Below are 14,123 nucleotides of genomic sequence, written 5' to 3'. Positions count from 1 at the left end.
CAAAACAATTAGCCATTTTTAGCTTTAAATAAATTTGCATATATAAGTCCACATTGTAACTGGGTAATATACTTTGGTGGGAACAAAAGATAAACCATTCTGAAACACATTAATTTCTACTGAGGATAAAGGATGTGAAGGTAAATTGAAAACTGTTTTGTTTGTGTCGGTCTCCCCGGGATCCAATCTTTCTGTCTGGTTTCTTTGTCTCTGATTGTGATGCTGGTATATCTAGATAGATAGATAGATAGTACAACCACTTAGCAATAAAGACCTACTATAGATTATTAGACCTATGCACAGACTTCCAGTCAATCATCAAACCCAACCATATCAAACCTTGCAGCGCATTGGCTTATTTTGCTCAAGCTTACCATGATCTTATCAGAGTGAATTTTTTTTTTTATTTTACAGTAGCTGAAATTGCATGACACTGCACTCTAGTGCTTACAGATAAGATTTAGCACAAAAGTTTGCCTTTTTCATTTAACAATGGCAAATTGTTTTAAGTAATGCCATTCCAAGGCTAATGAGTTCTTAAGTATTCAGTTTCAATAAGAAAAATATGAACCACGGTGTCAATGCTTGTCAACATTCTATAAGCAATTATTGAGTGAAGATAATATCAACTAGTATTGTATTACATGTTTTGTCAGTACTATGCTTCTCTCTGAGGTGTGGCATTACCCTTCATGAGGTTTCACCTACAGTAATGTCTTGTTGAAGATGATGACTAACACTATAGTTATCATTACAATTGTTTCAACCACATACAACTGGAAACTAGTGAAATGTCATGGAAGTGTTTTTTGTTTTGTTTTGTTTTTTAATTCTGTGCATGCTCACTGTTCTCCAGTTCTGGGAAAGAATGGGTTCTCTGGCCCTGTGCTCTATCTCCTTCAGGATACTGGATCCTCCGGATGTTTCTTTGTATCCATTGGCCTTACAGAATGGATCTTTCAGTCTCAGATTTGTTCTCCTTTTTGGGTCACAGTATCCCCTATCTGTGATTCTGGAGGAGAGAACTGATGGTGAGATCCAAAGAATTCCTAGGTTCAACCACTTCATATAACTAGGTTCTTCCTGTTTCCATTTCATTCATCCACTCCCATGTTCCATTCTTTATCCCTTATCCTTCCTCCTGATTTTTCTTCTTATTTCCATAGCAACCCCCAGTCCAAGCTGAACAACAGAATAGTAAGCCCAGTCTGAGAATTGAGATCAGCTCTTCCACATAGCAGTGCACAGCACTGCCACTGAGCCAACCTCTAGTCCACACCACTAAGGATATATCTCAACTGCTATCCATAGAAGCTTGACCTTAACCAACTCAGTTTCTGTTATCTTTCTTTTTGGTTTTCTAGCATCATGGGTATATGAGCATTCAAATTCTCATACTCACAGTAATCCAACATCCAGTAACCTCTCCCCACCCCACCCCCCCCCCCACACACACACACACATACACACACACACACACACACACACACACACACACACACAAACACATCTTACCAATAAACTTGTAACAATCTAAATAGCTCCCAAAACTAGTGAGAGTTCTTTATTATTTATTTACAATATTTTAATACCGCCTATATGAACAGACATTCTGAACACCTGGCCACCTAGTTGTCATGACCTTACTAGAAAGTAGCTGGTATCACTAACCTGCAGGATTTGAATCATTTGGGTTCTGAGGGGTTTAAATCTATTAGTGTCAACACAGCTAACCATGGCCTGCAGTGATGCTTCCTTTATCTGCCTCTTACTTTCTTCTGCAACTTCCCAACCCTCAAGTCCATAATGAATGGGGCAGTGAGTGGCAGATTGCCTGGGCAAACTCGGGTTCCTTTAGCCGAGATATTCAGTAGGATTTGTTTCCCACTGAACACACTATGTTAAGTTTAAAGTTATAAAGGTAACTTTAGACCTACTCTTCACTACAGTTAGATTTACCAGGCTAAACTTAGCCAGGTGGTGATGCTACTCAACCGCCCCTGAAACTCTCCACTACTTTTTAAATGAGTATGTTTATCTGGGTAATGATTTACCCAGCCTAATCTTCTCTTTTCAGCAAGGCAGGAAATTCAAAATTCGGAGTTTGTCCTTTTAAGTCTGAACTTCACTGGTCAAAACCCTTTGAACATGGACCTCTCTGTTGCCATCACTATCTTCTCTATCTGTTCCAAGCATGCTTGAAGATTGCCAAATACTGGTTTGCCTGGAATAACCTTTGCTGTTAGGTTATTCCAGGCATCTTTTACTCTCTCTATAGATAATATTACTTCTCATTATTAGAGTACTACTAAAAAAAAACACAGTGCAGTACAATGGTGGTAAGTATTCAAGTACAATAAATCACTTCCTTAAAAAGCTTACAACTTAATCGGGTACCTGAGGCAATGGGTAAAAGTGACTTGCCCAAAGTTGTGAGGAGTATTAGTGGGAGAAGAAGCAAGATTTGAACTTTTGATTTCACTGGTTCTTAGAACCACTAGGCCTTGTTTCCTTTGAACTTTCTTCCCTCCAGCTTCATTCATATCATGACTCCTCCATGAAATTTCTATTCCATGGACAATTCCACTTTTCTGTTATTACTCTGAAGACCATCAGTTCATTGAGTAACATTCATAAGTCACATGACCATGCTTTACACTGAATGGCTAAATTCTTCCAGTTTTCTGGAAAAGGCAAAAGCCGCTCATTGCCATTGTCTGCCAAAAAAAGACCATTTGGCCTATCTACTCTGCCCAACTAATTTAGATTTATAATTCCCATCACTCTCTTGGAGATCCCTTGAATTTACCCCATGATTTCTTGAGTTTAGATATTGTTTTTGTTTCCTCCACCCCCACTGGGATTACTCCTGAGTCCACCCCCTTTCACGCTCATCCCATGACTCTCTCATTCTAGATCCTCTTTTGCATGGAAACCTTGAAGATATTTATTTATTTATTTAAGGTTTTTATATAGCGGCATTCATGATACAATCACATCATGCTGGTTTACTGTTGAACAGGGGGGTGCAAAATAAATTAAAACTGGAACCTGTGCAGAGGAAAATTGCAGTTACAATGAACAAGGATGATCAAACTGGGAGAAGAGAGAAATACAGTAGTAATTTAACATCATATAGAGTTATTTACATAGAACTGGTGTGGCTGCATTATAGATGTTGATGAGGTGGAATTTAGGAGGAGTCCGAAAAAGCTTGTTAAACAGCCAAGTCTTAAGTCTTTTTCGGAAGGTTGGGAGGCAAGGCTCCTGTCGGAGATCCAGTGGAATGGAATTCCAACGTGATGGTCCAGCTGTCAAGAAGGCCCGTTCTCTTAAAGTTAATATTTATATGTTTCTATCAAATCTACCCTATCTCAACTTTCCTCTAGGCATACATGTTTAAAATGAAGACCACTGACCACTGTGGTAGCCACCTTCTGAACTGACTCCAAACAGTTTATATCCTTTTGAAGATGTAGACTCCAGAATTATGTTCCAGATTTTGATACCATCATAAAAAAGGCAAAGCTTTCCCAATTCTTTTTCAATGATGCTTGCTAAAATTTTGAAATGAACTGGTCCAAGGACCAATCCCTAAGATGCTCCACTAGTAATGTCCCCTTTCTATGAGTGAACTCCATTTATTACTAGAGATGTGAATCGGAACCAGAATCGGTTCGGATTCCGGTTCCGATTCACATGTGTTGTTTTTTTTCATCGGGCCTGATCGCGGTTTTGTTTATCAGCTGCGCCCGAGCCGATAAACAAAAAACCCACCCGACCCTTTAAAACTAATCCCTTAGCTTCCCCCTCCCTCCCGACCCCCCCAAAAACTTTTTACAGGTACCTGATGGTCCAGTGGGGGTTCCTGGAGCGATCTCCTGCTCCTGGGCCGTCGGCTGCCACTAATCAAAATGGCGCCGACGGCCCTTTGCCCTTACCATGTGACAGGGTATCCGTGCCATTGGCCGGACCCTGTCACATGGTAGGAGCACTGGATGGCCAGCAGCTGGCAGCCGATGGCCCGAGTGCAGGAGATCACTCCCGGACCCCCGCTGGACCACCAGGAGCTTTTGGCAAGTCTTGGGGGACCCTCCTGACCCCCACAAGACTTGCCAAAAGTCCAGCGGGGCTCCGGGAGCGACCTCCTGCACTCGGACCATCGGCTGCCAGTATTCAAAATGGTGCCGATAGCCTTTGCCCTTACTATGTCACAGGGGCTACCGGTGCCATTGGTCAGCCCCTGCCACATGGTAGGAGCACAAGATGGCGCCGGCCATCCAGTGCTCCTACCATGTGACAGGGTCCGGCCAATGGCACGGATACCCTGTCACATGGTAAGGGCAAAGGGCCATCGGCGCCATTTTGATTAGTGGCAGCCGACGGCCTAGGAGCGGGAGATCACTCCAGGGACCCCCACTGGACCACCAGGTACCTGTAAAAAGCTTTTTGGGGGGTCAGGAGGGTGGGGGAAGCTAAGGGATTAGTTTTAAAGGGTCGGGATGGGTTTAGGGGTTATTTTTGTGTGCCATTTTTCCCGCCCTCCCCCAAAACGATAAGAGAACCCCCATGATCAATATCATGGGGTTTTCCTATCATTTTGGGGGAGCCCCTGATTTCTGATGATTTTGAAAATATCGTCCGATATTTTCAATCGTCCGAAGCCCGATTCACATCCCTATTTATTACTACCCTTCCTTGCCTTCCATTTAACCAGTTTCTAAACCAGTCATTCACTTTAGGACCCATACCAATGGTATGGGTCCTAAAGTGGAACTGTATCAAAAGTCATACTGAAAACCATTTAACTACATTTACCACTCTTTCTTGATACAACTTTCTGTTCATCTAATCAAAGATATTGATCAGATTCATCTGACAAAAGCTACCTCTGGTAAAACCGTGCTGACTCAGATCTGCACTAGACTTTTCTAGCAGAGATTCCATTAATTTACTCACTACAGAGGTCAGACTAACCGGCCCGTAGTTCCCAGCCTCCTCCTTATTTCCACTTTTATGAATAGGAACCACATACATCCAACTCCAGTCCTCTGGAACTATTTCTGATTCTAAAGAAGCATTGAAAGGTTCAGCCAGCAGAACTGCCAGAACTTCTCTAAGTTCCCTTATTACCCTCAGAATTATCACATCCAGATCTTATCTACTTTAATTTGAGGTAGCTCATCACAAACAAACTTTTCTGAAAAGTGATTAAGGATTACCTCATATCCAATCTTATCTATGTTTGTTTTATGTGATCCTGCTCCTTGACCTTCCATAGTGAACAGAAATATTTGTTAAGCAATTTCTCTTTTTCCTCATCATCTTCTATATATTCTTCCTTTTCATATAATGCCACTCTTGCACTTCTTTCTATCACTAACATATCTAAAAAAACAAAGTTTTGCTCCCCCCCCCCCCGTTTTACAGTATTTTCTCTTTCTTATTCCAGTTGAGTTTTTACATTCCTGTCTACTTCCTCAGCTTTTTTAAGCTTTTCCAGATACTGTTGCCTGTCTTCATCTTTCCATGGTCTCTTGTAGTTTATGAACCCTAACCTTTTCTCCTTTACCTTTTCAGATAGTTTTTAGAAAACCATAGTGGCCTCTTTTTCTTCTTTTCTGTATTTACTTTCCTAACAGAAATATTAATTACCCTTATAATATCTCCTTTTAGTTTTGCCCACTCCTCTTCTACCTCCCTTAAATTTCTCTATCTAGCTAACAACTCCTTGAGGTACTCCTCCATTTTAACAAAGTTAGATTCCCTAAAGGATTGGAATGAGCCTTCATTTCCTGTGCTCTAAAACTGAGCTACACCATATGGTGATCATCTGGTGATCGCAGAAATGCTGACCCCATTGATGAGCATCAGGCCCAGTATTGTCCCCTCCCCCTCCCACCCATGTGAGTTCTGTTACCAGTTGACAGAACAATTCTGCAGAACATGTAGCATAAGAACATAAGAAATTGCCATGCTGGGTCAGACCAAGGGTCCATCAAGCCCAGCATCCTGTTTCCAACAGAGGCCAAACCAGGCCACAAGAACCTCGCAATTACTCAAACACTAAGACGATCCCATGCTACTGATGCAATTAATAGCAGTGGCTATTCCCTAAGAAAACTTGATTAATAGCAGTTAATGGACTTCTCCAAGAACTTATCCAAACCTTTTTTGAACCCAGCTACACTAACTGCACTAACCACATCCTCTGGCAACAAATTCCAGAGCTTTATTGTGCATTGAGTGTAAAAAGAATTTTCTCCAATTAGTCTTAAATGTGCTACTTGCTAACTTCATGGAATGCCCCCTAGTCCTTCTATTATCTGAAAGTGTAAATAACCGATTCACATCTACTTGTTCAAGACCTCTCATGATTTTAAAGACCTCTATCATATCCCCTCTCAGCTGTCTCTTCTCCAAGCTGAACAGCCCTAACCTCTTCAGCCTTTCCTCATAGGGAAGCTGTTCCACCAAAAGCACATTGGTCCTGTTCCCCTTTATAATTCCTCTCTATCCTCTCACTCTGACACACACACACCAGCATCAATCCCTTCTCTTATACACACACACACGCTCTGGCTGCTTTCTCCCATCTGATCTACTCTCATTCCCCAGCCTCTCTTCCTCAGCCCCATTGAACCCCATTCAACACCTCCTAATCTTGCCAAAATGATCTCCCTTTGCTCTCTGTGCTCCAGACTCACCCCCTCTCATTTTGTTCCCTGCATGCTGCCTAGGAAGGGATGGGCTGCATCGGGAAGCAGAGGGCTATTCTCTGCTGAGTGAAATTCAGCACAGATGGAAGGCAATAAATCTTCAGTCAGCCTGCTGCCCTCAGGATTTTTGCCACCCTAGACACAGGCCTAGTGTGCCTATTGACAAATCCAGGCCTGGGTGGTACAAACAAAAATAGATAGTAACAGAATTCAAGAAAGCATGGGATAAACACAGAAGATCAGGGAAGCCAGGGTTCAAATCCCTCTGCCACTCCTTGTGACCTTGGGCAAGACACTTCACCTTCCTTTGCCTCAGTACATACTTACATTGTAAGGTCTCTGAAGATAGGGAAACACCTACAGTACCTGAATGTAATTTGCTTTGACGTGCCTGAAAAGCAGATTAATCAAATAAATAAATAAATATGAAGGCATGAAGGAAATAAAGGAAGACAGAGAACAACTGGGCCCTAAAGTTATATTGGGCAGACTAGATAGGTCATTTGGACTCTCAGATTCTATATTTCAATATTTCTTTGAATGGGTTAAAAAAGCATAAAGCTTCTCCTACCCCGTCTTCACTGCATGGTCTCATTGCCCAAGATGCTGAGTTGTAGGCCACAGAGTTCTTCATCTCCAAGGTCAGTGCATTCCCAGACATCCATTCAACCAATGTGTTATGAGTCCTAGGGCCTTAAAACCTGTAGACAAGTACTGATTGGAAGAGTACTGATATCCCATCAAGGCCCTCTCAAACACAGGCTGGCAATAGGTGTCTACCTGAAGAATTTTCCTTTCATGATTTTGTCCACAGAATGAGTTGAAGGTGAAGGATCTTACAGTAAAACCCGGATACTCTTAAAATGTTGGTGGTATTGCCCATCCAGCCTCTCTTCCACACATTATCCTTTCATTATTAATAAGATAGACAGAAAATACCATGTCCAGGCAGAAGTGTAGTAGTTTAATTCACCCTAAAATGGGACAGAAATTTGAGAAACCATGACTTGGAGCACCCAGATTAACTCTTAGATTTTGGACCATTTTAAGGCGCAGGATTACTGGAACACTATATTCCAGTCCCACATAGCTTCTTACCAAATCTACATCATGCACTAATTGTACACAGTTCTGGAAGTTGTCCAGTGTGAATTTCTTCCTCAAGAAAAACAACACCTGATGGAAACTGGTAAGGAATGCAAGAAGCATCTGGCTCATGTAATATATGATGCTTTTGAAACACCATCAAGAGAGTCTGCCATCACTATTGATGTCTGCAGGCTCTCATGCTTGTGGGCCTTAAAGTCTGGTGACAATGTGGGGGAAAGGCTTCTAGACGTGTTTTGCATTGGTAGAAGTATTTTCAGAGATAAGATCAAGGGGGAGGAAGCAACAACCATGATTAAATTGTGACACCTAGTGGCTGGATTTAGGGCCTTTGATTAACGGGTTCTAGAAAGAGCCCGAGCTGGTGATAGTCACTGCAACAACTGAACTAAAGTAAGTTGGGAGGGGAATAAAAATCCCTGGCTAGTTGCAATTGAAAGCTTATGGTGACAGATCCTAGCCTTTGTTCCAATTCGACTATAAGCTCAAAGGAACAAGGGAAAGCTGTCGGATGAAAAAAAACAAATTTGTAATTGTAATTTATTATTTAATAATAATATACAGCAATTCACAATTTCAGAAAAATGCTGCAAGTCAAATATTTAAAATTATCTACAACATAAATATATTATAATAAAACTAGGATTTCTGCCTTAATTAATCTGTAAGCAGGTTTAGGGGTGCAGGGATCTGCCTGCTTCAAGACACTGCCAACTGCCCTCCCACCTTAACTTGCAATCATAAGTCAGGGAAAAGACAATGTGTATTCTCCTCAGAAACAGACTTTTATTTATCAGATTTGGCAGGGCATAGCATTTAGAAAATAACAATTCCTATCTTTAACCTCCTGGCCACTAAGCACCAGTTTTCCCTAAAGAAAGTTCTGTTTCAGACATGTCATAAACCTTAGCTTGTTTAAAATATTAATACTTATGCCTAACTTACTTACCCCTGATTCCAACTTCAGGTGATACCTCTGTTCACCTCTGAAGCAGGTTCCAGCTGGAGTTCTGGAGAATGTGGGCAGGGGAAAGGCTTGCTTCCCTGGCTAGGTGCTGGCAGAGCGGGCAGGCTGTGCAGGAAGGAGCCTAGCTTCTGGCTGTCTGGGCTGTTTCACACCCTTCCTCGTCTATGACTCCATATCACTTTCCAAACCTAAGTCAGGGTCTCTTCTCTCCGATCATCTGACCACACATAGTCTTCTCCCTTCTCGATAGCCTGGAGGGCTGGTCTGCCTCTGGCCCCCCTTTTGCTTCCAGGGACACCTCAGCACAGGTTCTCACTCTCTGGTTTTTCTCCCTGGGTTTGCGTTCAGGGTTTGTGCCTCCTCTTCCTCCAGTGGTCCACAGCTTGCCTCTTTTCTTTCAGGGCTCACTCTCCCAGGGGGTCCATTCATTTCCTTTTGGTTTCAGGGTTGCTCTCCCAGGGGGTCCCTTCTTTCTCTTTCCAGGCTCTCCATGCCTCCCAGTCTTATACTTCCCAGCTGATAAATATGTATATGCTCATGCATAACCTTGTGGTGAGTGGAGGGTCTTTTGCCACATTGCAGGTCTTTTTTTCCACCTCCCCATTACTTTAGGAGGGGTTCCTGCCTCATTGCAGGTTCTTTTCCCCCCTCTTATTCCTTCAGGGGGAGAGCTACGACATCTGTATGCCAAGCTGTGTTTTTCTCCATCTCAGGCTGCCCCTCCCTCTAAGAGTGAGAGTCTTTCTGACCTGACACTTGCTTAGGATCTTAAGTCTGTTGCCTCTCTGTCTGCTTTATATTTGCACAGGAACTGACAAACAGGCATATCTGATAAGGTATCCTTCAATGTATCAGAACAAGGCCTCTTCATTCTCCATAGTGACAAGGTGTTAAAGTTCACCTGGGCAAAAGTTCCTTCTCTTGCTGACAGTGACTTTTTGGGGCCTGTCAGAATTTGGCCTTTACATGGCTATTATAATTCATAATTGGGGCATCACTGGTAAACAGGAGATATCTCCCTACAAATTATCCTTCCAACATTTTTCACTAGGCCACAACTCCATAAAGGTGAAATTGTCTTTCATTCCCTAAATTAGAAGAAAGCTGTCACCTTCTTCCAGAAGTAGACTCAAGCCTGTAAGTCCACCAAGCTTTTTATTTCTTTTCATCATAATAGGCCTGGAAATGCAGTGATAACATGCACCATCTTTGGAGAGCAGATTGGATAATAGAGGTCTATATGTAGGTAAGGATTCCTGGGTTAGTAGGGGGTATCAGGTGATATTGAATGAAAATTGTTTACATCCAGGAGATAAAGTTAGGGATATAAGATTGGTCTTGGATTATAAATGAAAAATGGATTTCCATTTTGCTAGCATGGTAAAAATGTTTCTTTTTTTCCATTTGGTACACCTATATTCAATATAAAAAAATTTCTATTCCCCATATTTTACCAAGTGAATTTATTATGTTGTCTCAGAAAGCATTTTATATGTCTCATTGTTAAGGGAAGCTTGTCTCTCTACTTCGCATAATTGTCATTTTCTATGCATCAGCTATGCTCTGAAATTCCCTTCTCATGGATATTTATAATACTAAAGTGTATACTTTGTTTCAAAAAAGCCAAATCCTGATTTTCTTACTCTAGCCTTTTAAAAATTTGTTGTTGATTTATGAAGCTTATTATTTTATTCTGTTTTGAGATTTGATCTTGCTTTTTTTTTCTCTCTTATTTATTTTTTGTATTTGCTGATTAAGAACATAAGAAATAAGATATGCCATACTGGGTCAGACCAAGGGTCCATCAAGCCCAGTATCCTGTGTCTAACAGCAGCCAATCCAAGTCGCAAGTACCCAAACATTAAATGAATAAATCCTTATTGATTAATAGTAGTTTATAGACTTCTGCTCTAGTAGCTTATCCCAATCATTTTTAAAACCAGCTACACTAACTGCCATAACCACATCCTCTGGTAATGAATTCCAGAGCTTAATTATGCACTGAGTGAAAAATAATTTTCTCCGATTTATTTTAAATAAGCTACTTGCTAACTTCATGTCCTTGTATTATCTGAAAGCGTAAATAACCAATTCACATTTGCCTGTTGAAGTCTTTCATGATTTTGTAGACCTCTATCATATCCCCCTCAGCCGTCTCTTCTCCAAGCTGAACAGCCCTAACCTCTTCAGCCTTTCCTAATAGGGGAGCCATTCCATCCCTTTTATCATTTTAGTTACCCTTCTTTGTACTTTTGCCAATGCAATTATATCTGTTTTGAGTTGTGGCAAGCAGAACTGCACACAGTATTCAAGGTGTGGTCTCACCATGGAGGCATTATGACATTTCCCATTATATTCACCTTTCCCTTCCTAATAATTCCTAACATTCTGTTTGCTTTTTAACCACCACAGCACACTGAGCCAAAGATTTCAATGTATTATGCACTATGAGGCCTAGATCTCTTTCCTGGGTGGTAACTCCTAAGATAGAACTTAACATCGTGTAACTACAGCAAGGATTACTTCCCTATATGCATCTCCTTGCACTTGTCCACATTAAATTTCATCTGCCATTTGGATGTCCAATTTTTCAGTCTCACAAGGTCCTCCTGCAATTTATTACATTCTGCTTAGGATTTAACTATTCTGACTAATTTTGTGTCATCCACAAATTTAAACACCTCACTTGTATATTAGGTAAATTATGCTTTAATGTTTTTTATTATTAATGATTATCATGCTATATTCTATAATATAATATTTTTAAATGTTAATTATGGTATTTCTTTTTTATGTATTTTATAAAGTTTTACCATGCTCCAAACATGTGATGGAAGAACATCTAATTAAATAACGTGTTATGTAGATTTAATTTCCTTCTGTTATGCCCAAGCAGACTTGACTATGGAGGGGTATGTGAACCTGTAAGCTAAGCTGTGCACGTTGTGCATACACAAAGGTTAGGAAACAAGCACAAAGAGGAAAACATACATTTGTACAAGAAAAGGAAAGCAGAATGGTGTTTCACACTATGTTGCACACAAGAACTTTCTTGCACACAGCCCTTAAAAAAATGTATTTGTTTTACAATGTATAGCCTGCCTATCTACAATACTAGGTGTGTTGTAAGTACCATACATAATTATGATAACAAATAAGAGGAAATGTTGGCCAGAACCCATAATGTTAGGGCCATGGCAATGTTACTATTCTCTCTAAGGTAGATTCCTCAAACCCGGTCCTCAAGGGCTGCAACACAGTCGAGTTGTCAGGATATCCACAATGAATATGCGTGAGATCTATTTGCATGCATCATCTCCATTGTATTTAAATAGATATTATACATGTTCATTATGGACATCCTGGCAACCCAACTGGGTTGTAGCTCCTGAAGGCCTAGTTTGGGGACCCCTGATCTAAGGATACCTCCACTGAACAGCTTTGCAAGGCTGTGATGTGAAGTTCAGGTCACACGTTTGTATCCCATTACGATCTGAACATAGCCTCCTAATGACATAGAAGCTTTGGATTGTCCATTCTCCACAGTATTTTTGATCCTAAATTCATCCTCCTACAGCCTATTTTTATGACTTTGGGTTGTCTTCCTTGTTTTGCAATAAATTACAAAGAAAAAAAAAAGATTTTTCACAACCAAACATGGCTAATCCATTGGTAGTTTTTATTATTTTCACTTTTTTTTGTTTGTCAAAAGCAGTTCTTAACTAGGGAGCCCCATATGTGTGACTCAGTGAATTGTTTGATTTCAGACAAAGGAAAGTTGCTGACCTATTACAGGTGTTCTCTGAAGACACAATTTCATCAATTACATAATTCCTCCTTCCTCCCCTTTGGACTTGCTCTCCCCAAAATCAAAATTGAATATGGTATTAGGAGAGCCATGGGGGCTGCAGCAGCACAGAAAGTTCTGCACATGGGCAGCGAGAGGCTTTGTCCTTTTCCAGAAAGCTCTGGAAGAATTTCTCTGTTCAGTGCCAAGCACAGTCACGGGACCTTTTTGTTTGACTGGTGAACTGTTGTTATCAGAGAATACCTGTTACAGGTAAGAAATATCACTTTATTGAAGCCTGTCAAATATCTGAACAATTCTAGCATGCCCTCATCTCTCCTCAGGATCACTGGATCCATACCAGCAGCTACTTCATTTCTCAGACAGGTAGAGAAGCCAAGCAGAAGCTAGGAAGGGTTTGGGGAAGCAGCCCTGGAGAGGGAAAGATGGACTTAGGGAGTTACCAAGAACAAATGTTGTCAATGTTGTGAGTGTGACTAATTACTGTTTTATAATGTTTTCTGTATCTTATTTTTGTTTTATTATGTATGTTTTTACTGTAATCTGCATTGAACAATTGGAAATTGTGGAATATAAAATGGTTTAAATAAATAAATAAATAAATAAATGGTGACATTTTTATCAATTCATCATTTGTTCAAAGTTTATTTTTAAATTCTCTGTTTTTTTAAGACTCTATAAATTATGATGTTTAAGTTGACATATCATTGTCAATATTACAACATGGATTCTGTGGATTCTCTCTTCATTCATATTCACTTTTTTTTTCAGCTAATAACTTCTTAGACTGTGGATTAGATAAAGACAGTCCATCAGTAGCAGAAGAACTGTCCTTTGAAGTTTCCTTCTCAGAGTCTGTTGTGGTAGACGATAAAAAGAGAGAATACCAGAAGAATCAGAGAATTAAAAAAGATGATTCTGCATTACCGGTAAGTTACTGCAGAACATCATTAAAATGCTGTTTGTTTCTACGTGACTAATGAGCAAAATAACTTTTATTGTCTATTGTACTCAGCTATAATATTCTTCAGGTGGAAAATTCAGGATTTTTTTTTTTAAGGCTCCACTGTGACTTTCTCCTTGTTTTCTAAATTGCTTGGCTTTAAATTCCATGCTGCGGTCTGAGGCATCTGGCATGGCCATTTGGGTTGAAGCCTGCTTCATCATAATTAGCCAACAACCTGAAATCTGTGTCCACCACTTTCAAATGATGTCCTCCAGCCCCTTCTCAAAGAATTGACAGAAGGCGCGGCATTTTAATCCCTGGCACGCGTGCTGGGCTCTCAGACGCAGAATAGAGCCATTGTATTTATTTATTTATTTTATCCCATCTCCCTTTCGCCTTTCCCAAGACAATTTTACACTTTATTTCACTTTGGGATGATTTTCTGCCATCAGAGCCTCAGCGGCAGACTTGAAAGAAACCTGCCACGCATAGTCAGTGCCAGTGTTATGACAAAAGGAAGAAATAAATTGAATATTGTTCTATAAAAGAGAAAGTGCTCCCCAGAGCTTCATTTTC

At 40.5% G+C, this 14,123-nt stretch overlaps 1 protein-coding gene across 6 annotated transcripts in view; it reads left to right on the top strand.

The window, feature by feature from the left end:
* The window catches only part of ARHGAP28 (Rho GTPase activating protein 28), a 547,343-nt gene that overhangs the window by 410,119 nt on the left and 123,101 nt on the right, over positions 1 to 14,123 (top strand). For all 6 annotated transcript variants that reach the window (XM_029591030.1, XM_029591029.1, XM_029591034.1 and 3 more), the window contains one exon: positions 13,373 to 13,530. In XM_029591030.1, coding sequence (XP_029446890.1) covers positions 13,373 to 13,530 — 158 coding nt within the window. The remainder of the gene's footprint in view (positions 1 to 13,372; positions 13,531 to 14,123) is intronic.

The sequence above is a fragment of the Rhinatrema bivittatum genome, chromosome 2, assembly GCF_901001135.1.
Source record: "Rhinatrema bivittatum chromosome 2, aRhiBiv1.1, whole genome shotgun sequence".
In the NCBI taxonomy this organism is placed as follows: domain Eukaryota; kingdom Metazoa; phylum Chordata; class Amphibia; order Gymnophiona; family Rhinatrematidae; genus Rhinatrema; species Rhinatrema bivittatum.
This window is presented reverse-complemented; position numbering and strand designations above follow the sequence as displayed.